At 45.1% G+C, this 25,570-nt stretch overlaps 1 protein-coding gene across 1 annotated transcript; it reads left to right on the top strand.

Annotated features, from left to right (window-relative positions):
- The first annotated feature begins 953 nt into the window (after positions 1-953).
- On the top strand, positions 954-25,256 carry LOC120933616 (transmembrane 4 L6 family member 5-like). The gene is given in 6 exon segments (XM_040346917.1): positions 954-1,194; positions 1,197-1,222; positions 3,324-3,404; positions 15,212-15,366; positions 21,971-22,157; positions 24,716-25,256. Coding segments are annotated over 6 exon segments (603 nt in total). The 5' UTR covers positions 954-1,052; the 3' UTR covers positions 24,728-25,256.
- The last annotated feature ends 314 nt before the right edge of the window (positions 25,257-25,570 follow it).

The raw sequence follows: 25,570 nt of genomic DNA, 5'->3' as shown, positions 1-25,570 counted from the left end.
GGAAGCACCTCCATGGTTAACCGAGGACAGCATTAAAATTAGACTTGGGAAACTTAACATTAGTAAATCACCGGGACCAGATGGCTTGCACCCGAGGGTACTTTGGTACTCAGTAAAAGTAATTGCCAGACCATTGTTCCTAATTTTTACAGACAGACTGGAATGGTACCAGCTGATTGGAGAAAAGCCAATGTAGCACCAATATTTAAAAAGGGCCCAAAATACATCCCTGGGAATTACAGACCAGTTAGCCTAACACCAAAAGTATGTAAGTTCTTGGAGGGGATGATAAGCGACTATATACAAGATTTTAGTAATCTTGTACAGGAAGCAGTCAGATCAAATCATTCCGCATATGTAATCAGGCCTGCCAAATCTGATAATCTCACCAATCAGAGGGTAAGGGGCGGTCACCTGAATAATGAACACTCTTATTTATTTATTATATTGTATGAATCTTTTTGGACGTGATGACATCATTTACCATTGGCGCAATTGTCAGTTAAAGCGACGCAGCGCCGAATCGCAAAAAGTGGCCTGGTCTTTGACCAGCAAAATGGTCCGGGGCTTTAAGTGGTTAACATCAGCCAATCGTGTGGTTCAAAAAAAGCACCAGCTTGAAGTGCCGTTTCTATCACCTGACTGCATACGTGTATGAGAAGGACGAAGTCACTTTATTGAGCTGCGATAATGGAAAAGACCATATGCAGAGGCGGAGATCGGGGTGCATTGGTGGCGCCCAAGGGACCGTTTAGCTGTTCTTCCCATTCTTCCCATTAAATAATTTATAGATTTTTTATATTTTTTTTCTGAACGGATTTTTACTCTTGTTTTCTGTCAATAATAATTATTTTTTGTCGCCGTTGTGTATTCTCTCTTCCTGTTACCCATAGCTCCCCCTCCTCTGCCTGGACCCGTCCCCTATCCATGACTGATAACTTCCATGAACTTTGCCCATCTCCTTATCATTAAACCAACATACAGAGCGGAGAAAACACACAACGGATTTAGAGAATTAACATCGGGTTCTCCATCCCAGAGGAGCCTCCAAAATGTGTACGGGGAAATGTTCTCGATTCGTCGGGCTGTCGCTGTTGCCCATGGCGTTCATTGGCATCATCGCCAACTTGTTACTGATATTTCCTAATGGGGAGACCAAATGGACCGACCATATCACTATGCAAGTCTGGCTGATGCGGGTATTGGAGGCGCTGGATTATTTGTGAGTAACAGGTTACCTGGTTATATATAATGACAGAGATAGAAGGGAGCTATGGGCCAGATTCACAGACGAATTACGCCGTCGTATCTCTGTTTCTATCTATGCGGCTGATTCATAGAATCAGTTACGCATAGATGGCCAGAAGATCCGACAGGTGTAATTGTTTTACACTGTCGGATCTTAGGATGCAGTACTGCGGCCGCCGCTGGGGGGAGTTTGCGTCGTAAACCAGCGTCGGGTATGCAAATTAGGAGTTACGGCGATTCACAACGGATTTTCGTGTTCGCTACGTCGCCGCTAGTCTAGTTTACCGTCGCAAAGTTAGTCGTCGTTTTTGGTGCCTTAACTTTACACAGCAATCGTATTGCTGTATAAAATATGGCCGTTGTTCCCGCGTCGAAATTTAAAAATGAACGTCGTTTGCGTAAGCCGTCCGGGAATACGGAATTACGCTACGCGCGTCGCCGTTCGAAAAAATTACGTCACGGCGCGCAAAGCCGACGGGGAATTACGAATCTGAGCATGCGCAGTAGGTCCGGCGTGGGAGCGCGCCTAATTTAAATGGCACACGCCCATTTGAATTGGCCCGCCTTGCGCCGGAGGCCGCCGGCGTAGGTTTTCATCGCAAGTGCTTGGTGAATCAGGCACTTGCGATGAAAACTTGCGGCGGTGTAACGTATCTACGATACGTTACGCCGCCGCTCATCTACGTGAATCTGGCCCTATGAGTCTGTCCTCCTCCTGCAGGTTGACTTAGTATATACACTATACTACCAAAAGTATTGGGACACCTGCCTTTACACGGATATGAACTTTAATTGCCATCCCAGTCTTACGCCTCGTACACACGAGAAAACTGCCATTTTGTAGATTGGTCGGGAAAAGCGGTCGTGTGTATGGCCTCGTACACACGACCGAGTTTCTCGGCAAAAAACAGCAAGAAGCTGGATGAATTTTTTTTGTCGAGGAAACCGGTCGTGTGTACATTTTCGTCGAGGAAACTGTCGAGAAACTCGACGAGCCAAAAAGAGAGCAAGTTCTCTATTTCCTTGACGGGAATGGAGAAAATTGGCTTGTCGAGTTCCTCGACAGCCTAACAAGGAACTCGACGAGGAAAACCATGTGTTTCGACCGTCGAGTTCCTCGGTCGTGTGTACGAGGCTTGAGCTCCCTAGCAGTTTTCCCGACGAGAAAACTGCCCGCAAAAAAAAAAATCAAACCTGCTCTGTCTTTTCCCGTCGTGTTTCCCGTCAGTTCTTTTTCTCATCGCGAAAACCGCTCGTGTGTAGGCTTTTCCGAGGGAAAAAAAACCACACACATGCTCAGAAGCAAGTTATGAGACGGGAGCGCTCGTTCTGGTAAAACTAGCGTTCGTAATGGAGATGGCACACTTGTCGCGCTGTAACGGACTGAAAAGCACGAAGACTAAAAAGCATGAATCGTCTCTCAAACTTTTACTAACACGAAATCAGCAAAAGCAGCCCAAAGGGTGGCGCCATTTGAATGGAACGTCCCCTTTATATTCCTGAAAAAAAAATGAATTACTTACAGTTTTGGTGTCTTGCCTGGCGTCCATCGGCGGCCTTGTTCGGTCTGACGTCCGTTTGCGGCCGTGCGCGGCGTCCTTTCAGCCTTCCTCGTGGCGTCTGTCCAGGTGTCCGTCTGCGGCTTCCTTGCGGCGTAAGTCCAGGTGTCCGTCTGCGGCTTTGTCGCAGGGGTTCGTCCAGGTGTCCGTCTGCGGGGTCCGTCCAGTCCTCCATCCGCACGTTGCCCGGGGTTACGGCTGTGTTCATTTTTGAATTAGGCGCTGAGCCGAGTGGAGACGGATTCCTTGTTTGTTGGCTCCTCTCGCGTGGCTGCGGGCGGACCCGAGCATAGCCGAGCCTACCCGAGTGTGCAGTACATCGGCTCTAGGCTGCGGCGCTCGGCGCCCAATTAAAAAAACAAACACCGCTGCAACAGTATCGGCGTATATCGCGCACCCACGATTCCCCCCTGATTTTAAGGGGAAAAAAGTGCGTGGTATACGCCGATAAATACGGTATATGATATTCATATGGTAGTTTGCAATGTTTCTGATTCCTATCTTGTATCCCTGCAGATGTTGTGTCCATCTTGCAACGCCATTCGGGCGGGTGGTAAAGGTTGCTGTGGGGAGGGATGCTGCGGAAATCGATGCCGGGTATGTCCTTCTAAAATAATGTATTTTATGTGACTTTACTTGGGATTTTGTCTGAGAGAACTAAAGCAGAATTTAGAAATCAGGAAGATAATTGGTAATGACCTTATTCCTCTTTAGATAACTATTTAACCACCTGCTGACCACTCACAGTAAATATACTTTGATCGGGCGGCAGGTACAGGCTTAGTCATGGGGTGCACCCTCCGCTGACCCGTGCTGTGATTGGACACACCACGAGTTTAGCAGCAGATTACAGCCAATGATTTTGGCTGATTCCTAATGATCAGCTTTGTCCAATCACACACAGAGTTCTGTGTTTACAAACACACAGAGCTCTGTGTTTACAAACACGGAACTCTTTGTACATAGGAACAGCAATCTGACTGTTTCTTCTCCCTGAAAAGCAGGGAGAAAAAACAGCCAGATTAGTAAGTAAAAGCAGCACACATGCAGGGGGGTCAGGGGGGGCACAGTACAGAGGTGGAGGCAGAAGGGCACAATACAGAGGGGCAGGAGGGCACAGTACAGGGGGGTCAGGCGGGCACAGTACAGGGGTGGAGGCAGAGGGGCACAGTACAGGGGGTTCAGGAGGGCACAGTACAGAGGTGGGGGCAGAAGGGCACAGTACATGGGGGTCAGGAGGGCACAGTTCAGGGGGTCAAAAGGGCACAGTACAGGGGTGGAGGCAGAATGGCACAGTACAGGGGGTCAGTAGGGCACAGTACAGGGGGTCAGGGGCCACGGTGCAGGGGGGTCAGGAGGGCACAGTACAGGGCTGGAGGCAGAAGGGCACAGTACAAGGGGTCAGGAGGGCACATTACAGAGGTGGAGACAGAAGGGCACAGTACAGGGGGGTCAGGAGGGCACAGTACAGGGGGATCAAGAGGGCACAGCTCAGGGGGGTCAGGAGGGCACAGTACAGGGGTGGAGGCAGAAGGGCACAGCACAGGGGGGAAAGTAGGGCACGGTGCAGGGGGGGGTCAGGATGCCACAGTACAGAGGTGGAGGCAGAAGGGCACAGTACCGGGGGGTCAGGAGGGCACAGTACAGGGGGGTCAGGAGGGCACAGGACAGGGGGGTCAGGAGGGCACAGTACAGGAGGTCAGGAGGGCACAGTACAGGGGGTCAGGAGGGCACATTTTAGGGGGGTCAGGAGGGCACAGTAAAGGTTCCAGGACACTGCTCAGGACACAGCCATCTTGGGACAGCTAAGTAAAAAGTGTGACTGGCCAGGCAAATCTGGGATAGTTGGCAAGTATGATGTAATGCAAGACTATCTGGGGGCCCCTATGCACCTGGGGCCTCTGCGCAGTGCATTAAGACAGTCCTGCTTTCAGAAGGTGTCTGTTAGTGTCAGATTGTCCGCCACCCTATCACAGTCACACTATAATTCGCTGATCACCGCCATTACAGTATAGTGTCTATAGCTGCGTTAATTCCAGCATATATACCATAGTTTGCATAGGATGCTATAACTTTCACACAAGCTAATTATTATTATACACTTATTGGGATTTTTGTTTTACCAGACACATGTAGAAGAATACATTTTGGCCTACATTTTTAAAGAAATTTGATTTTTTTTAATTGTATGTGTTTTAGAACAGAAAGTAGAAAATATTGTTTTTTTTTTTCAAAATGTTATTTTTATTTATTTATATAATAATAATAATAATAATAATAATAATAATACTGTAATAATAATAATAATAATAATAATAATACTGTAATAATAATAATAATAATAATAATAATAATAATAAAAAAAACAGTGGTGATCAAATGCCACCAAAGAAAGCTCTATTTGTGTGAAATAACATGATATGAATTTAATTTGGGTACAGTGTTGCATGACTACGCAATTGCCAGTTAAAGTACAGCAGTGCTGAATATAAGAAAAAAGGGGGTGAAATCTTTCGAAGGCCAAATGGTTAAAGTTATGTTGGTCAACAAAGTGCTTGTATAGCAGTCATTGCTGGGCCAGGTCTCTACCACTGATAGTAACAGGCAGTATGGTGGCTCAGTGGCTGGTACTGTGATTTTGTACCACATGGATCCTGGCTACATCTTCCTATGGGACCCTATCTATGGAGCCTACATGTTCTCTTTGTGTTATGATGTATTTCCTCGGTTTGTTCTGCTTTCTGCCCATGGCCTAAAAATATATATATAAAAAAAAAAAAAATTACCGGTACCTGCTGATAAAAAATTGACTTTAAGGTGGGATTCGCACTAGAACATGCAGCAGCTCACAGCAGGTGGCCATTCACCGGTCATATAACATGCTTTAAAGGAGCAGGGTCAATTTTTGGGGGGTTAACAAACGCTTTAAAAGAAAAGTATGTTTGTTTGTTTTTTCCCATAATCATACTTACCTAGGTGGATGCTGCATCTGTCCCCTGCCGTCTCTGCTCTGGGAACCCTCTGTTCTCCAAGCTCCCGGAGCGGAGAGCTGCTGCCTGTCAGTCAGCATCTCTCCTGCTCTCCTCCACAACGCTCATTGGAGCGCTGAGCTGTGGAGAGGCGGAGAGTAGCTCGCTGTGAGGCTGAGACGGCCATCAGTCATATCCAGACTTTATTGTCGGGATGACGCGGTGCCTCGACTGATTTCAGTGACGTTATTACAGAGAGGTCTTCAGACCACTCTCCGCTGAAAACGGTTCACAGGAGTGCAAAACAGATTGCACTCCTGTGACCCATAGGAAAAGCCCGTCATGCCCGCAGAAAACCCAAAGCAGTGTGGCCAGAAGTGGGTGCAAATACCTGTCTTTAGACAGGTATCTGCACCCCCCTCCCCCCTGAAAGGTGTCAAATGAGACACCGGAGGGGGGAGGGTTCCGATCAGTGGGACTCCACTTTAGGGTGGAGCTCCGCTTTAAGTTTATCTCTGAGTTTCAATATGTAACCTGTGTATTGATCCTCCTAGCTGTGCTGGTTGTTTTGATTAATATTTGATGATCTCAGCTCTGTAGGAGGTTTAGATAGGTGTGGAATGTTTTATTAGTGACCAGGTTACATAGTTAGTTAGGTTGAAAAAAGACACAAGTCCATCCAGTTCAACCATAAAAATAAATAAAAAATAATATCAAACAATACCCAATCCTATACCCACAGTTGATCCAGAAGAAGGCGAAAAACCCCAGCAGAGCATGATCCAGCAGGGGAAAAAATCCTTCCTGATTAGGGATGAGCTTCGAGTTCGGCGAACAACGAACAATTTGAGGTGTCCGCGGCAAATTCGAAAAGCCGCGGAACACCCTGTTAAAGTCTATGGGAGAAATCTAAAGCACTAATTTTAAAGGCTAATATGCAATTTATTGTCCTAAAAAGTGTTTGGGGACCTGGGTCCTGTCCCAGGGGACATGTATCAATGCAAAAAAAAGTTTTAAAAACAGTTGTTTTTTCGGGAGCAGTGAATTTAATAATGCTTAGAGTAAAACAATAAAAGTGAAATATTCCTTTAAATTTCGTACCTAGGAAGGGGGTGTAAAGTAAGCATGTGAAATAGCGCATGTTTCCAGTACTTAGAACTGTCTCTGCACTAAGTGTAATTTCTGAAAGAAAAAAAGTCATTTATAACCGGACTTGCGGCTATAATGAATTGTCGGCTCCCGGCAATTCAGAGAGGATTCATTCATAAAAAAAAAAAAAAGCGTGGGGGTCCCCCCAAATTCAATTACCAGGCCCTTCAGGTCTGGTATGGATATTAAGGGGAACCCCGCCGTCAATTAAAAAAAAATGATGTGCGGTTCCCCCCAAATATCCACACCAGACCCCTTATCCGAGCACGTTAACCTTGAAAAGAGGGGGGGGGCAGAGTGCGCCCCCCCCCTCTCCTTAACCGTACCAGGCCACATGCCCTCAACATGGGGAGGATGTTCCCATGTTGATGGGGACAAGGGCCTAATCCCCACAACCCTTGCCCGGTGGTTGTGGGGGTCATTGTACCCCTACCATTTCACGAAGGAAGTATAAATAGTTGTAAAAAACACACACACACACCATAGAAAAAAGTCCTTTATTAATAAAAAAATAAAAAATAAATCCAGCGGTGATAATCCACTCGGTCCGGCTCCCTGCTCCAACGTTGTCTGTATCCAGCGACGGGTGATCTCCTCTCCTGTCCAGCGATGAGAAGATCTTCAAAGCGCAGCATCGCCGGCCTCCTCTCTCCGCCAGACACAGCCCGGCGAATGACGCTGCTGAAGCTGTGACATATATTTTATAGGTGAGTCATGTGACCCCGTCCCCTCTGACGCAAGGGGGAAGCCAGGCTTCCCCAGTGACGTAGCAGAGGGTGCATCAGAGGGGGACAGGGTAACGTGAGGGGGGGGCCCCGCCTCACCAATAAAAGAAATGTCACAGCTTCAGCAGCGTCATTCCCCGGGCTGTGTCCGGCGGAGAGAGGAGGCCGGCGATGCTGCGTTTTGAAGATCTTCTCATCGCTGGACAGGAGAGGAGATCACCCATCGCTGGATACAGACATCGTTGGAGCAGGGAGCCGGACCGAGTGGATTACCACCGCTGGATTTATTTTTTATTTTTTTATTAATAAAGGACTTTTTTCTACGGTGTGTGTGTGTGTTTTTTACAACTATTTACACTTCCTTCGTGAAATGGTAGGGGTACAATGTACCCAATTACCAATTCACATGGGGGGGCAGGGATCTGGGGGTCCCCTTTGTTAAAGGGGTCTTCCAGATTCTGATAAGCCCCCAGCCCGCAGACCCCCACAACCACCGGGCAAGGGTTGTGGGGATAAGGCCCTTGTCCCCATCAACGTGGGTACATCCTCCCCATGTTGAGGGCATGTGGCCTGGTACGGTTCAGGAGAGGGGGGGCGCACTCTGTCCCCCCTCTTTTCTGCGGCCGGCCAGGTTAACGTGCTCGGATAAGGGGTCTGGTGTGGATTTTTGGGGGAACTCCACGCCATTTTTTTTAAAATTTGGGGTAGAGTTCCCCTTAAAATCCACACCAGACCTGAAGGGTCTGGAATGGATATTTGGGGGGAACCCCACTTCATTTTTTTTTAAATTGACGGCGGGTTCCCCTTAATATCCATACCAGACCTGAAGGGCCTGGTACTTGAATTTAGGGGGACCCCCACGCTTTTTTTTTATGAATGAATCCTCTCTTAAATTGCCGGGAGCCGACAATTCATTATAGCCGCAAGTCCGGTTTTAAATGATTTTTTTTCTTTCAGAAATTACACTTTGTGCAGGGACAGTTCTATGTACAGGAAACATGCGGTATTTCACATGCTAACTTTACACCCCCCCTAGGTACGAAATTTAAAGGAATATTTCACTTTTATTGTTTCACTTTTAGCATTATTAAATTCACTGCTCCCAAAAAAACGTCCTTTATTATTAATGTGCTACATTGTAAATCTATCGCCAATCACATCATCCAGTGATTCAAATCCATCCAGTGATGACATCCAGTTATCTTAAACTCAATGGTTCAAAAACAGAACTTCTTCTGTTCCACGCAAACCGGAAAAGTCACCCCGCGTCAACATGGATTCCCCCACCCATTCTGGGAAAAACCATCTCCCCTAGCACCAAAGTCAAAAGTCTCGGAGTCATTTTTGACACCTACATGACAATGGATGCACAAATAGGGTCTGTAGTCAGCGGATCCCATCATCTGCTGCGCCTACTACGCCGTCTCACCCCCTTTATCCCGAAAGAGGACATTGCAGTCGTGGTGGGAACAATCATCAATTCCAGACTTGACTATGCAAATGCCCTCTATCTAGGACTCCCAAAATACCAAATCACTCGTCTGCAAGTCAGTCAAAATACGGCCGCTCGACTAGTGACTGGGAAAAAAACATGGGAATCAATCTCACCTTCGCTGAGAGCCCTTCATTGGTTGCCAGTAAAAGACAGAATCACTTTCAAGGCACTCTGCCTAATACATAAGTGTATTCAAGGCAACCCCCCCCAATATCTATGCGAAAAAATAAAAGCCCATAACCCCAATCGCATTCTGCGATCCACAAATCAAAACCTACTCCAAATACCCATACCAGATACAAGTCCAGAGGAGATCGAAGATTTGCAGTCCAGGGACCTCGGCTATGGAATGCGCTACCAACTACCATCCGACTGGAGTCAGACCACTTGGTCTTCAGGAGAAAGGTTAAAACCCATCTCTTCTGAGGTCAAGGGGTTTCCTTACCCATGAAATGGAAACAGCGCCCAGAGGCGATTCAGTTTGCATGTGTTGCGCTTTACAAGTTTCTCACTCACTCATCGCCAAATATGATGAACAATGCCCCACCATCCTGCTGACACAAACCCAATGTCTGGTGCCAGTTCTTCGCTCCCACTGATACTCCTTGCCCTGGCTAACATTGTTGTGGCTTTGAAATTGCGCTACTTCAGTGCGATTTCAAAGCCGCAGATCAGTGCGATTTGCACCAATTTCACTACGGCTTTCGATTTCATTTAACAGAAGTCTATGCAAGTTGTGATGAAATTGCAAAAATAGCAGAGCAGGAACCTTTTTCATAATCTGTGTAAATGGAAAAACCTGTGAAGACCTCAAATAAGTGATAATTTTAACAGCAGCAACCACTAGGGAGTGCACACAAAACACTAAGGCCGGGTACACACGAACAAACATGTATGGTGAAAGCGGTCCGTCGGACCGTTTTCACCATACATGTCTGCCAGAGGGCTTCTGTACGATGGTTGTACACACCATCGTACAGAAGTCCGCGCGTAAACAATACGCGGGGCGTGTCCGCGGTGTCGCCGCGTCGATGACGCGGTGTCGCCACGACAATGACGCAGCGACGTGGGCGGCCCGCCTTTAAAATGCTTCCACGCATGCGTCGAAGTCATTCGACGCATGCGAGGGACGGCAGGCGCCTGGACATGTACGGTAGGTCTGTACTGACGACCGTACATGTCCGAGCGGGCAGGATTCCAGCGGACGGTTTTAAAACACGTCCAGGAATATTTGTCTGCTGGGAAAAGGCCCGGCGGGCAAATGTTTGCTGGAATTCGGCCCGCTCGCGCCCACACACGACCGAACATGTATGCTGAAACTGGCCCGCGGACCAGTTTCAGCATACATGTTTGGTCGTGTGTATGGGGCCTAACATACATATAATATGAAAGAAATAATGGCGCGCTTATTCAATGAATGAATATAAAATAATTAATAACACCAAGTTAATATAATATAAACACAAATGAATAAATTGAATGAAGGTGAAAAACAAAGGAATGAATTAATGAAGTCCAAGTAAAAAATAATAACAATAATGAAAATAATAAAAACCAAGTGCAAAAAATGTCCAAGTGCAAAGATATCTAATAAAAATTATGTAATAAGGATGACTGGTCAGTCCATATCTTGTTTTTTTTATCGAAATGTATTGGTAAATTTTTGCATACAAATATGAAAGAAATCAGTACAGATATCCAATGCAAACAGAAAATAATAGGAAGGTTGTATACAGATCATAAGTCAATGAAGGAATGTTGAGTATAAGCAAAGGGGTGGGGGGGGGTGGGGTGGGAGTCAAGCAAGATGATCTAAAATCTTCACACAATAGCAGGGTCAATTAGCACAGAGAACAGACAGATGGCTGGAGGTGACGGCATTAGCATCTCCTTACACTGTATGTCCCAACAGTATGAATCAATCACTCTAATATGGCATATACAGGGTTCCCAGGCATACAGCTCACAAAGAGCACTGTTCCCCCAAATGCCAGGGCCCATGATCGCAAGGCAAGAGCCAAGAGTCCCCTCCAAAAGCCTCTGTCCCAGGTGAGTCTGTCACAATATTTTACTGGTTATATGATATGCAGGGCCACTGATAGGGGGGGAACACCAGTCCTCCTGTAGGGGGCCCGGGCACACAGGGTGGCCCAAACAGCATGGGGAATTGTTGCGGTCGGGCGGAGGAGCAATTACAGGATGCTAATTATAGGATGCTCTCTGCAGCAGCTGAAAGATGTTTTCAGCCACTCAAGCCAGCTTTCAGCTGCTGCAAGGAGGGACACAGACACAGGGCATCGTCCCTTTAATTGCTTCCCCGGCACTGATCCCCCCTCCCTGTTCTGCCTGCTTCTGACCCCCCCCCCCCCCCCCCGTATGTGTTCCTGTCACACACTATTTTTTTTAAATGTAGAAAACAATTAAGAAAGGGCTAATTCACACAGTTTTTCTGTTATGTTTGTGTCGGCTAATAATGATTTTTGTGTATTTAAAGTTGTGCATGCCTGTGCAATTATGTAAATGTTACTATCCATAGATGACACTTTAACCACTTGCCGACCACCTACCGCACTTTTACTGCAACAGGTTGGCTCTATTGCACGAAACGACGTACGTACCTGTACGTAATTTCCTGCAATAGACACTGGGAGGAGCGGTGTGCGCCGCTGGGGGCACTATCGCGAGTTTTTTGGACACAGGGTATGCCAATCATCGGGTCTGACGGCCCATTTCATTTCCCAGAGAGGAAGAACGGCGATCTGTAAAATAGATAGATCGCCATTCTGACAGGGAATAAGATAGAGATCTTGTGATAATGTCACTGGTTCCCAAAAAAGTGTCAGGTGTCAGATTTGTCCACCGCAATGTCGCAGTCCCACTAAAAATCGCTGATCGCCGCCATTACTAGTAAAAAAATAAATGAAGAAAAATGGCATAAAAATATCCCATGGTTTGTAGATATGATAACTGTAACAAGCCCCTGCTCGCTTGGTTCCACTCTCCGGAAACTCCTATGCTACTATTGGATCAGATTGCAGATCTCAACGTCTGATGGTTCAGTCATCCGATGCTCTGGGATTCGAACTACAGCTATGTGCCATTCGAATCCATTTGTGATAGCCCAGAACAAACACCAGGCAGGCTGTATGTAAGTTCAAACAGGAATCTCCTTTATTGGATGCACACACACTTTTATACATAGCAGTTTGAACACGCCGCCCAAACAACCACTTTCCGATTGGTCAATTGTACAGTACACTCTAGTTCTCCATTAGGCCATGCAAATGAGGATTTGAAACAGGGTCAGCAGGGATTGGTCCGATAGCTTGAATAGGAGGACTAATTTGTTTAATGACACAGAAGCCCCAGGGGATAATTAAAGTACATAAACAGTCAAACACAGAACAATGCTTTTCTTCCAGACCATGGAGCCGTCTGGAGGGGGGTTAGCCTTAAGACAGGGCAGAAGACCCACCACTGTGTAATAGACTCAAAGGAGAAATACTTCAGTATTCCAAGGTTCATGACAATACTCCCCCCTGGGAAACAGTCCAACAGCCACAGTGGGACCCCGAACGGGTCAACTCGAGGATGTTGGAAAAGTAGTCTTAAGCCTCGTACACACGATAGGTTAACCAGAGGACAACGGTCTGAAGGACCGTTGTCATAGGTTAACCGATGAAGCTGACTGATGGTCCATCATGCCTACACACCATAGGTTAAATAACCGATCATGTCAGAACGCGGTGACGTAAAACACAACGACGTGCTGAAAAAAACGAAGTTCAATGCTTCCAAGCATGCGTCGACTTGATTCTAAGCATGCGTGGATTTTTAACCAATGGTTGTGCCTACTGATGATCGGTTTTGACCTATCGGTTACCAATCCATAGATTAATTTTAAAGCAAGTTGGCTTTTTTTTAGCCTATGGTTAAATAACCTATGGGGCCCACACACGATCGGTTTTGACTGATGAAAACGGTCCTTCAGACTGTTGTCCTCTGGTTAACCTATCGTGTGTACGAGGCCTTAAGGTTCCAGGTCCGTCTGCCGGGATAACCTATCCGCATTCCCGTTTTGAGGCCCTGGCCCATAATCGCAAGTCAAGAGGCTCGCATTTAGTCCTCTCCAAAAGCCTCTGTCCCGGCTAGGTCTGTCGAAATAACTTTTGCGCAAACCAATGAATATGCGCTTATTGGGATTTTTTTACCAAACACATGTAGAAAAATACTAAATTGATGAAGAAATTCGATTTTTTTTTAAAAAATGTATTGGATATGTTTTATACCAGAAAGTAAAAAATATTTTATTTTTTTTCAAAATTCCAAAATTTTAAGTTCCCAAATTTGGTACTAGAGTTAATGCCCATGATCTGAAGTTTGCAGTTATACCTCACTTGTGTGGGAAAATTGCTGTTTGCCTGCATGTGGGACCAATTATTTATTTATTTATTTCTTCTTATTTTTACAAGTAATTTAGCCACGACACAGACCACTTCAAATATATGACGAAACACGAAGGGAGGTGCCTAACGTGACATCACCATGTACAGCGGCTACCGGCTGGAAGGAACCTGTCGCTGACATTTTGATAGCTGCAGCTTTATGACATTGTGATGCCTGTCTTTTTCTTCTGAAGTATTTCTCCTTTGAGTCTATTACACAGTGGTGGGTCTTCTGCCCTGTCTTAAGGCTAACCCCCCCTCCAGACGGCTCCATGGTCTGGAAGAAAAGCATTGTTCTTTGTTTGACTGTTTATGTACTTTAATTACCCCCTGGGGCTTCTGTGTCATTACACAAATTAGTCCTCCTATTAATGGTTTTCTTTGAGTTTTTTCATAAACTTTTTTAAGAACATACTGCACTATGAGTCAGGAAGCCGAGGACTTTGTTATCACTCATTGTGGATCCATTTAGGGTTTATCCCCTAAAGTGCTTCCGGCTTTTCATTTTTTTGAAAGCCAGTAACCTCTGGTAAGCAGCCACCTCTACTTTCACTTCCCCTGGACTTTTGGGGAGTCGTATTGCTTTTTCTTCTTTGGAGCTTGCCCTTTTTGGAACTGTGTCTTCTGGTTTATGATCGTGAAAAACACTTTTTTGCACATTTGTGGACTTTCTTTTTTTCTATATATCAACACTTATACATGGATTCTTTAAAAGGACTGATTTTTTAGTGTATGGGGCAGATCCACATACATCTGCGTGGGCTCAGAGTATGTGAGATACGCTACGCCGCTGTAACTTACTTTGCTATTCTTTGAATCCTGAAAGAATTTGCGCCGTAAGTTACGGCGGCGTTGTGTATCTCTTGCGGCGTAAGGGCGCGTAATTTAAATGCGGCGAGTAGGGGGCGTATTTCATTTAAATGAAGCACGTCCCTGCGCCGAACAAACTGTGCATTCCCCGTCCGTCAAAACTGCATTGCTCCAAATGACGTCGCAAGGACGTCATTGTTTTCGACGTGAACGTAAATGGCGTCCAGCCCCATTCACGGACGACTTACTCAAACGACGTAAAATTTACAAAAGTATACGCGGGAACGACGGCCATACTTAACATTGAGTATGCCACCAGATAGCAGCTTTAACTATACGCCGGAAAAAGCCGAACGGAAACGATGTAAAAAAATGCGACGGCCGCTTGTACTTTCGTGGATCGTCGGAAATAGCTAATTTGCATACTCGCCGCGGATTACGATGGGAACGCCACCTAGCGGACGCCGAAAATTTGCATCTAAGATCCGAAGGCGTACGAAGACGTACGCCTGTCGGATCTAACCCAGATGCCGTTGTATCTTGTTTTGAGGATTCAAAACAAAGATACGACGCAGGAATTTTGAAATTACGCCGGCGTATCAATAGATACGCCGGCGTACTTTCTTACTTTCTTTGTGGATCTGCCCCTATATATATATATATATATATATATATATATATATATATATATATATATATATATATATATATATATACATATATATATTTATTTTTTGTGTGCATTACAATACACTTTGCACTAATGTTCTGATATTCAGATATTTCATCTGTATTTCCTGTCCCATTTCAGATGTTGCGGTCCTTGATATCTTCAATCTTTGGTGGTCTGGGGAGCTTCTACTGCCTGGCGGTCTCTGGGACAGCTCTGAATGATGGACCATTGTGTAACTTCAACAATCAGACTGGCAAGGCAGCAAATTGGGATTACCACTTCAAGCAGTTTGAGTAAGAACACAACTCTGATAACTAATTTCATATAGTTAAACTGTCATTAACCACTTCCATACAGGGCATTTTCACCCCCTTCCTGCATTTTCCCCCCCACAAAGGGCCCATAGGCTGAAACACGTCAACTGATTTTATCTGTGGTTATGGACTGTGGTTTCTAAAAAAAAGATAAAGATTTTTTAAGAGCAACTAACGGTGTGCGGAGCATCTTTCTATATATGCACTAATGCACTGGAACGTCTGTGGATCGGGGACCCAGGGGCTCTTTTCATCGGTATGCTGTATGGGTAGCAGCACTGTTGCTTCTGTTTGGATTTGTAATAATTATACATACATTTTTCATTTTTACAAATATAAAATAATTAATATTTTAAAATAAGTAAATAATTATTGCAGAGCACATTCTTGACACACTGATCACAGAGAAGTATGAGCTTTCTAAAGAGGAAACATATCATAATCTGTTTGCCTTCAGACTCTCTCTCTCTGGTTGAAATTTTCAGCTGGAACTTTCTAAACAAAACAGGGAGAGATGGGGAGTAGTCACTGCAGTTGCATGTATAATTTTTTTCTTGCACTCTTGAGTTGTTTAAAGGGGTTGAAAAGGTAATTTTTTTTCCTAAATTGGATTGGAATAAATACTTATAGAGCGCTGGATGCGAGTTGTGAAACTCGGGTCTAAGTGCTTACCAACAAGCTGGGGGTATCCAGTTCCCAGGAGCAAAAAGAAGTCTAAGTAAAAGAGGGGAACAGACAAGAAATAAACAGAAATATAAAAAGAGGGGGGGGGGGTGTCAGGGCACAAAAAGCCTATCCCTACTCCCTGACCATGGACCACAGCCTGGGATTAAGGCAGCGTCCTGCTAAGGGCTTGGAAGACCAAGTCTCTATCTGTAGGCTCTAAATAGCTTCCTTTACCTTAGTGCAGTCCTCCTTCACTTACCTCATCCTTCCATTTTGCTTTTAAATGTCCTTATTTCTTCTGAGAAATCCTCACTTCCTATGTGGAAAAATTTTCGCTTACCAAAAAAACTGTAGCAAATATGAATCCTAGAAGGCTGCAATCACGTGTAACTAACACAAATGTATTGGAAAAAGAAAAAAATGCACCAACATAAATTTTAGCAAAAAAGCATATAATAAATCAGAAAGAGTCCAATTAGGTTAAAAATGCCTCAGATTCGAAAATCTGGACGAACAACACCCTGGTGCACTTGTTATCCTTGTGAACCACCACCACATGGAGAGAGGCTTACCAGATGATAGATAAACACCAGCGGTAAATGATAATCCATGGCAGGATAGACAAAAGTATATGGAGCCACAGCAAGGGTTTTGAATCCTCAGATTAGGAAGACACCGGACCCGTATCAGGCAGCCAATCCATAAACCATGTATTATAAAGGAGACCGGATCATATCGCAATAACGTATAAACTCGGATTTATTAAAAATGTATAAAAACCTACTTACAAACATCCGTGTAAATAAGGCATGTAAAATCAGATGCCGGCCGGCATAACAGGAGCCCTTCCTCCTAACGTAGAACGTGGTGACGTCACTGCACGCCGTCCCAGACGCGTTTCGTCATATGTCTGATGTTTTCAATGGGGATGGGCTCTGCAGTGGTTCACCGCTTTATATAACCAAGCCTCGCTTTGATCACAAGGAACAGGAAATGTAAACAACTCCATTTTGAGTATGGGAGAAGCCGCTAAACTAGCTCTTATAGATTAGAACAAGGGTCAGCAGAGACTAGTAAAAAAATTCCTTATCTAAAAAAACTAAAATAATATAAATATCAAACGAGGAGATATAGATTAACTGAAGTTGCCTTTATACTTAAACAACCAAAAACGTGTATTACCCCCCGCAGCCAATTAAGCTGCTGTGTAAAGCCCCCTAGTGGAGAAATGTAAAATCTCCCTAAATTACAAAGACACATCATAGACTATGTGTGGGTGGACTTATAATGACCTGTGATCTTCCAAACCTATAGGATTGGGGACACATACAGGTCAGTCAGTCCCAATAATTATGCTATTATGGCCCTGAAATGTGAAAGATACTAAATCAAGGAAAACGTGATACATATCACATATGATAAAGATGTGAAAATTATTGTGAAATAAATATGTATAAATCTTAAGTGACAAAACATTAATTAGTGAAAATTAAAACCCCTAGTACATTAATTGGTGAAAATTAGAACCCCTAGTTCAGGGGAGATATAAAAATAGGCAATAATTAAAAAAGCCTATTTAACCTAGTAGCAGAGTGCTGACATATTAGTAATGGTAAGGAAGTGATTAAGGGAAAAACAAAACAAAAACTAGAAAAAACTCCCATCCTTGTGTACCAAAACAAGACTTTACACATTACCAGATAACAAATATCCAAATATAAACATCAGTCATTATTGATAAAAGCATTGACATCAGTATCGATGTTCAAGCCAAATGGTGTGTAACACTTCAATCGGTGGATCCAAGCCATTTCTAATTAGGATATCTCTCTCACCAGAGAGCTGCCTCTCCAATTTAGCTTGAATTTATCGATGCCTAAAAACAACGTATTAGATGGATCTTTATGGAAAAAGGAGGTTAATCGGATAATGTTTTAAAAGATAGTGCTTAGACACTGAATGATTTTTGAACCCTGTAATAATATTAGTGATATGCTCATTAAGGCAAACTTGTAGTGGTTGCTTAGTCCGGCTCACATACTGTAGGCCACATGGGCACTGCAGTAGGTAAACAACACCCATAGTGGCACAGGTGATAAAAGGTTTTATACAGTGTTCTTTTTTTACTAGTCTCTGCTGACCCTTGTTCTAATCTATAAGGGCTAGTTTAGCGGCCTCTCCCATACTCAAAATGGAGTTGTTTACATTTCCTGTTCCTTGTGATCAAAGCGAGGCTTGGTTATATAAAGCGGTGAACCACTGCAGAGCCCATCCCCATTGAAAACATCAGACATATCACGAAACGCGTCTGGGACGGCGTGCAGTGACGTCACCGCGTTCTACATTAGGAGGAAGGGCTCCTGTTTACAAGTAATTTTAATAAAACACGCCCACATCATCCACATTTGAATTAGGCGGGCTTACGCCGACACATTTACACTACGCCGCCGTAACTTAGGGCGCAAGTTCTTTCTGAATACGGAACTTGCGCCCTAAGTTACGGCGGCGTAATGTATCTGTGATACGTTACGCCCGCCGATAGATACGTAAATGTATCTGAATCCGGGCCCCAGACTCTATTAGCCAGATTCACGTAGATCGGTGCATCTTTGTGCCGGCGTAGCGCATCTCATATGCGCTACGCCAACGTAACTCTGAGAGGCAAGAGCAGTATTCACAAAGCACTCGCTTCCTACGGTGCGCCAGCGTAACATAAATTGGCTGGCGTAAGCCCGCCTAATTCAAAGTAGCAAGGAAGTGGGCGTGATGTATTAAAATGAAGCGTGACCCCATGTAAATTAAGGGCCGAATGAACGGCGTATGCGTGCACATGCTCAGAATCACGTCGCATATACTCCCTAAGATACGACGGCTCAATGCCTACGACGTGAACGTAACCTACGCCCAGCCCAATTCATGTACGACTTACGTAAACGACGTAAAATACGACGGCTGTTCCGACGTCCATACCTTTGCATGGGAATGCGCCTCCTATATGGTGGAATAACTTTACGCCGGACGTACGCCTTACGTAAACGGCGTATACTACTGTGACAGGCGTAAGTACGTTCGTGAATCGGCGTATCTTGCTCATTTACATATTCAACGCGTAAATCAATGAAAGCGCCCCTTGCGTAAATATGCGCCCAAGATACGACGGCGTAGGAGACTTACGTCGGTCGGATGAAGCCACATTTCAGGCGTATCTAGCATTAAGAATCAGGCGCATAGATATGACGGCGCATCTGTGCACTTACGCGGCGTATAGAAAGATACGTCGGCGTAAGTGCTTTAAGAATCCGGGCCAATATATATACAAAAAGTTTTATGCAGGTGTGAAAAAATGTATATTGGCAATGCTTTCAGAAATACTGTAGAAGTGCTAAAAGTTTATTTTATCTATTAACAAAATGTAAAGTAAAAGAACAGAAGAGAAATCCAAATCAAATCAATATTTGGTGTGACCTCCCTTTTGCCTTCGAAACAGCCTCAGTTCTTCTATTCTTCTTGCACACAGTTATTGAAGGAACTCAGCTGCCTCAAAATCCTTCCGTCTCCTCTTGTAGTCCCAGACTCTATGATGTTAAGATCAGGGCTCTGTGGGGACCAAACCACCACTTCCAGGACTCCTTGTTCTTCTTTACACTAAAGATAGTTCCTAATGACATTGGCTGTATGTTTGGGGTTGTTGTCCTGTGGCAGAATAAATTTGAGGCCAATCACACGCCTCCCTGATGGTATGGCATGATGCATAAGTATCTGCCTGTATTTCTCATAGATCTATTCTTATTTTTAATTTTACTTGAATGGATTTTAATGCACACAAACAGAATATAATACCCAATTTTTTGGTAAAATATAAAAGATTGTGCTACACCGAGTAAATAGATACCAAACATGTCATGCTTTAAGATTGCGCATGCCGTGGAATGGTGAGAAACTTTTAAAATCTCCCTAGGCAATGCTTTAAAAGGCTTTTCAGGTTACCAATTTAGAGGTACAGAGGTAGTCTGGTGCTAGAATTATTACTCTCACTCTGACGATCACGACAATACCTCACATGTGTGGTGCAAGTGCCTTTTACGTATGTGTGAGGGATCAACTAATGTGTTCGCCTTTGCGCTCCAGCATGGGGGAATAGGGGCAGGGCCGGTGCAAGGAATTTTGCCAACTCAGGCGCGCATGCACACATAGGGCACAACACATCAGTGTACAGTACACATCAGGGCACAGCACATCAGTGCACATGAGGGCACAGTGAACATCAGGGCATAGCACATGAGGGTACAGCACACCAGGCCACATCAGGGTAAAGGGCACAGCACATCAGGGCACAGGTCACAGTACATCAGGGCACAGCACATCAGGGCACACGACATTGAGGCACAGCCAGGGCCGATCCACCATATAGGCTCACTATGCAAGCCGTTTAGGGCCCCACAAAGCTGCGGAGGGCCCCCCAAATTACTAGAGGCCCCGCCTGGTGAGAAGTCATTTTTGGCCCCTCACCCCACTTCTCAACTCGCTGGCTGCATGGGAGAAGTCGGCAGCCCCCGCTTCTCACTTACATGTAAAATGTAATTTCCGACAGCAGTACCCCCCCACACACACACTTCTCAACTTTAATCTTTAATGTGGTGACATGTCACTGTTGGCAGCGAACCCCCCCACTTCTCAACTTTAATGTGACATGTAATTTTGCTTAGGGCCCCAGGGAGGTCAGGATCGGCACTGGGCACAGCAGACTGGGGCACAGGACATCAGGGCACGGGACATCAGGACACATGGCACATTGGGGCACGGGGCACTTGGCGCACATCAGGACATATTGGAGCACATTGGGGCATATTGGCACACATCGGGGCATATTGGAGCACATTGGGGCATATTGGAGCACATTGGGGCACAGCGTTTACCTGGCAGCCAGTATGCAGGAAGCAACTGTGATAAGTTCTCTCTCATGTTGTCACGCTGCCCCAGCGGCCTCTCCTCTCTTCTCGTCCATCCCAGATGATGTCACAAGCAAATAGGTATGGAGGAGAAGAGAGGAGGGGCTGCCGGGGCTGCGTGACATGAGAGAGAACCTATCACACACACTGTCAGTGTGGCTGCAGCGCTCCCCTCCCTCCCTCCCTCCTCCTCTACACTTCACACACAGCAGGCATCTCCCGCTGTGTGTATCGGCGTTTAGTGTGAATACTTTGGCCCTGCTGTGAGAAAAGTCCCGCCCTCCTCCTAGATCTGCTTGTGTGATAGACGCATTGTTCTGCCTATCACACGAGCTGATCTAGGAGGAGGGCGGGACTTTTCTCACAGTGCGGCCAAAGTTAACACGCTAAGCTCTATTACACACAGTGGGAGGTGCCTGCTGTGTAATCCTGGGACTCACAGAGACGAGAGAGACAGTGACACTGTAAATTTTCCACCCTGGGGCCGTAACGCAAGTGCCCATGTTGCCTTGCGCTAGCGCTGGCCCTGAATAGGGGTGCATTAAAAAATAAATTTACACTTTGTTTATCACTTTTACTGCTGTTACAGGGAATGTAAACATCCCTTGTGACTAGGGTTGCCACCTCATCCCTTTAAAACAGAACACATATGAATTACACAGGTTCTGTGGCTGATTAAGGTGGTAATTGAACTCAAGTGGAGCATTATCTAAATTAAATTAACCTCAGAACCTGTGGAATTCATATGTATTCTGTTTTAAAGGGATGAGGTGGCAACCCTACTTGTGACAGCAATAAGCAGTGACAGGTGCTCTTTATAGAAAGATCTGGGGTCTATTAGACCAACATTCGTTTTGTTTTTGTTGGATAGGGAGGCTTATTTATACATTTCACATATTTGCTTCTGACTTATACTTCCATAGGACAGGCATGTGAGTAACTCTTTCTGCTTTCTATTTTCTTCCTAGAGACAATTATCTTTTTAACAAGACCTCGTGGGACCTCTGCATCCAGCCCCCGAATATCGTCCTCTGGCACATCGTCCTCTTCTCTATACTCCTGGGGTTGGGAGTCTTGGAATTCGTCCTCTGTGCCATTCAGATTATCAATGGTCTCTTTGGGATCATGTGTGGGGACTGCCGGAAGGACAAAAATGTGAGTATACCAAGCCGGGCTAAGTTCAGACTATATGGTACTCCAAAATGGACATCTGTTGACAACCCCCACATTATTAGATGTTAAAGTACTGCATGGCCAAAAATATATGGCTACCCCTCCAGATTGTTTGGCTCAGGTGCTTCCAGTGAAGGGTACTGGTAATCAGTAGTGGTGCGTCCATAGAGGGCGCAGGAGCGCCGCCCCCTCTCTCTCCTGCACCGCCACTGAATACAATACATAGATTGCACAAATCCATGTATTGTCGCTGCCGCCCACTATTCAGATTGCTGGCCCCCTGGTGAGTGCCGGCCATCTGAATAACGGCAGCTGGTTGGCTTTGGAAGTGCCTATCAGAGCCAGCGGCACAGGGTGTGCGTTCCCTGGTTAACACTGACAGGCGTCTCCCGACCCGTTTGGCTCAGATCTACCCATTAATGAATGCCAACTGCTGGAGGGGGTGCAATCAAAGAGGGTCATTTCTTCATATATGGTGGCAGTGTCCCAGGATCAGGAGATTTTGGGAGGAGATATCCCCGTGGATAAAGAAACTGACATTAAGACCTATTGAGCATACCCATTGCATTTCCTGTTTCATGGAATGCCAGCATCCATGAAGTTCTACAAAAGAAGTGTTACACCACACCTATTAAATGCAGCGAAGGCACTGATACCTAGATACTGGAAACAACCTAAAGTCCCCAATATAGTGGAATGGAAAATCGAGGTAGAGAGGATAATGGAGGCAGAGAGATGGGTATACATGGTCAAGGACCAACAGGACAAATTTAAGGATATATGGGCAGGGTGGATATATTACTCTCCTGAAGTAGGGAAGGATTAGCTTGGGGCGGAGAGGCTAGGAGGCGGGTGGGGGGGAGCGGTGAGACGGCGAATAATCTTTTTTCCTTTTTTTTTTCTTTTTTTTGTTGTCTCCCTACCCTGCGGGCACCGGAGGGGGAGGAGGTGGGAGGGGGGAGGCGCGCCCCCCCCCTCCTAATTCTCACCTTTTTTTTTTTTTTTTTCCCCCCCTCCTCTTTTTCACAACACTAATTTGGATCACTAAAGAGGAGGAAATAATTAATCAATTAAGTCAACATAGGAGGATAAGTATAGAGGCTCCCCTTAAGGAATTTTATTTGGGAGTCATAAGAATGGGAACGGGGGTTTTAAAGGAAGGTTATAGTCACAAAAGAAAGATCACTAATAAGGGAAAGGAGAAGAACACACCCAATATTGTTGTTTTTTTTTTTTTTATGTTTTTTTTGGGGGGGGGGGGGGGGGGGAAGATAAGGTGATGGGGAGTTAAAGAGGCACGAAACAAAGAAAACAACTTATTTTTTTTTTTTTTTCTCACTAAAGTCACGAAATTAAGGACTATTAAGCCCTGCACAAAATCCCTTTTGCCTTTTTTTTTTTTTTATTATTAGGGTGGTATTGAGCTCCTCCCTTTTGTGCCGTAGGGAGGTCATAAGGTGATGGGGTTTAGGGGGTCACGTGGGAGGGGGGGGGTCTCGTCTCTCCTTTCTCCTCCTCCTCTTGCTCTCTCTCCCTGGCGTCCCTCCCGCCTCTTGTAGGTGGGGAGTGGGACGGGGGATTGGAGGAGAGGGAGGGGGAGGCCGATGGTGCCCATGGGGGGGATAAGGTAATGTAGGAAAGTATTTTTATTTGAATATGTACGGAGATATCCTTTTTTTTTTTTTTTTTTTTTTTTTTTTCTGTTTTGTTTTGTTTTGTTTTGTTATTGTTATTTGTTTATTGTATGTGATGTAATTTGGAAAATAAAGAAAATGAGTAATTATAAAAAAAAAACACTGACAGGCGTCTCAGCCAATCAGGTTCACCGGTTCTGGTTACCGTTAACCTGATTGGCTGAAGCGTCATCGAGGGCGAGAGAAGACATCGAGGGATCGTGGAAGGAGGATTTGTCAGAAGACAGGTGAGGTGGTCTTGCATTTCCATTTCTTTCAGTATTTCCCACATCTTGTTGTGATTGGCAAAATCAAAGGCTTTACTGTAGTCAATAAAGCCGAAGAGCAGAAGTAGACATTCTTGTGGAACTCCCTTGCTTTCTCCATGATCCAGCGAATGTTGGCAATTTGATCTCTAGTTCCTCTGTGGTACAAAAGGTTGTAACTGTGGGGAATAAGCTGATGGAAGTGGTGAAAGATTAGTTGGAGACGTGATAGGCTTCCCTGAAGAGATGAGTTTTCAGGGATCACCTGAAGGTAGCAAGAGTAGGGGATAGCCAGACAGGTTGAGGTAGCGAGTTTCAAGGGTTGGGAGAGGATCTGGAGAAATCCTGAAGACGAGCATGGGAGGAGGAGACAAGAGAGCTTGAGAGTAGGAGGTCCTGCGAAGAGCGGAGAGGACGGTTTCGGTGATATTTGGAGACAAGATTGGTGATGTAGCTTGGGGCAGAGTTGTGTTGGTTATATTATGGTTTAGTTTGTCATGTGTGATCTTATCAGAGTGTCCTATGTATCTCTTTGCTTTGCCCCATATGTATTGTGAGTCTGTCTTAATCTTGCTTTGTTTTATTTCTCCGCCCTTTTTAGGATAAAGCCTGATATTGAAGAAACTCCCTCCACGTATCTCGTTCCCCTTTCCTCAATCCGCAAGGAAATGAAAACTCTTCCGATCATTTGACTCCTTTGGACATTATGGTGAAATTACTCCATCTATGGGATTTTGACAAGTCTGTTGACTTTTTTTTTTTGTAATTTAATTCGAACGTCCACTCAAACATTTAGTTTCGGGTGGAGGGCAATGAGCTGAATGTCACACCACCGTCCAGACTTACAAGGTGAGGTTTCTGCAATTGAGCTCTCATCTCTCCAGCCATAGGAGCGAGAGGAGTCTCCTTCCATATGATTTGAACTAGAGTTTTGAGTCCAGCAGGGAGGAGACCTTTTTGCAATGGCCATGGTGGAGGGATGGACCTGGGAACTCAGGGACAGAGATGTCACCGGCGTGGTAGGTTGCATGGGTTGTATGTTTACATATACTTGTGACTGTACTACTATTTAGATGTATATATATATATATATATATATATATACACACATAAGAAGGGTATATACCGTATATACTCAAGTATAAGCCAAGTTTTTCAGCACATTTTTTTGTGCTGAAAATGCCCTCCTCGGCTTATACTCGAGTCACCTTTTTGCGCCTGATCTCCCGGACTTTGACGACCCGGTAGCAATCTTGGCACACATGTAGCTCCACTCTTCCTCTACAAGTGTGCAAAGTTTGTTGTCCAGGGGACCTACGGCCGGGGAGCACCCCTTCCATAGACTCCTATGTTAAACGGTAATTTCTCCGGTGACTTTGGGGACCCGGTACCGGCCGGTCGTAGGTCCCCTGGACCCAAAACTTGGCACACATGTAGCCCCATTTCTGCTCTATAA

The sequence above is a fragment of the Rana temporaria genome, chromosome 3, assembly GCF_905171775.1.
Source record: "Rana temporaria chromosome 3, aRanTem1.1, whole genome shotgun sequence".
In the NCBI taxonomy this organism is placed as follows: domain Eukaryota; kingdom Metazoa; phylum Chordata; class Amphibia; order Anura; family Ranidae; genus Rana; species Rana temporaria.
The sequence above is the reverse complement of the archived record's forward strand: the minus strand, read 5'-3'. Positions and strand labels throughout refer to the sequence as shown.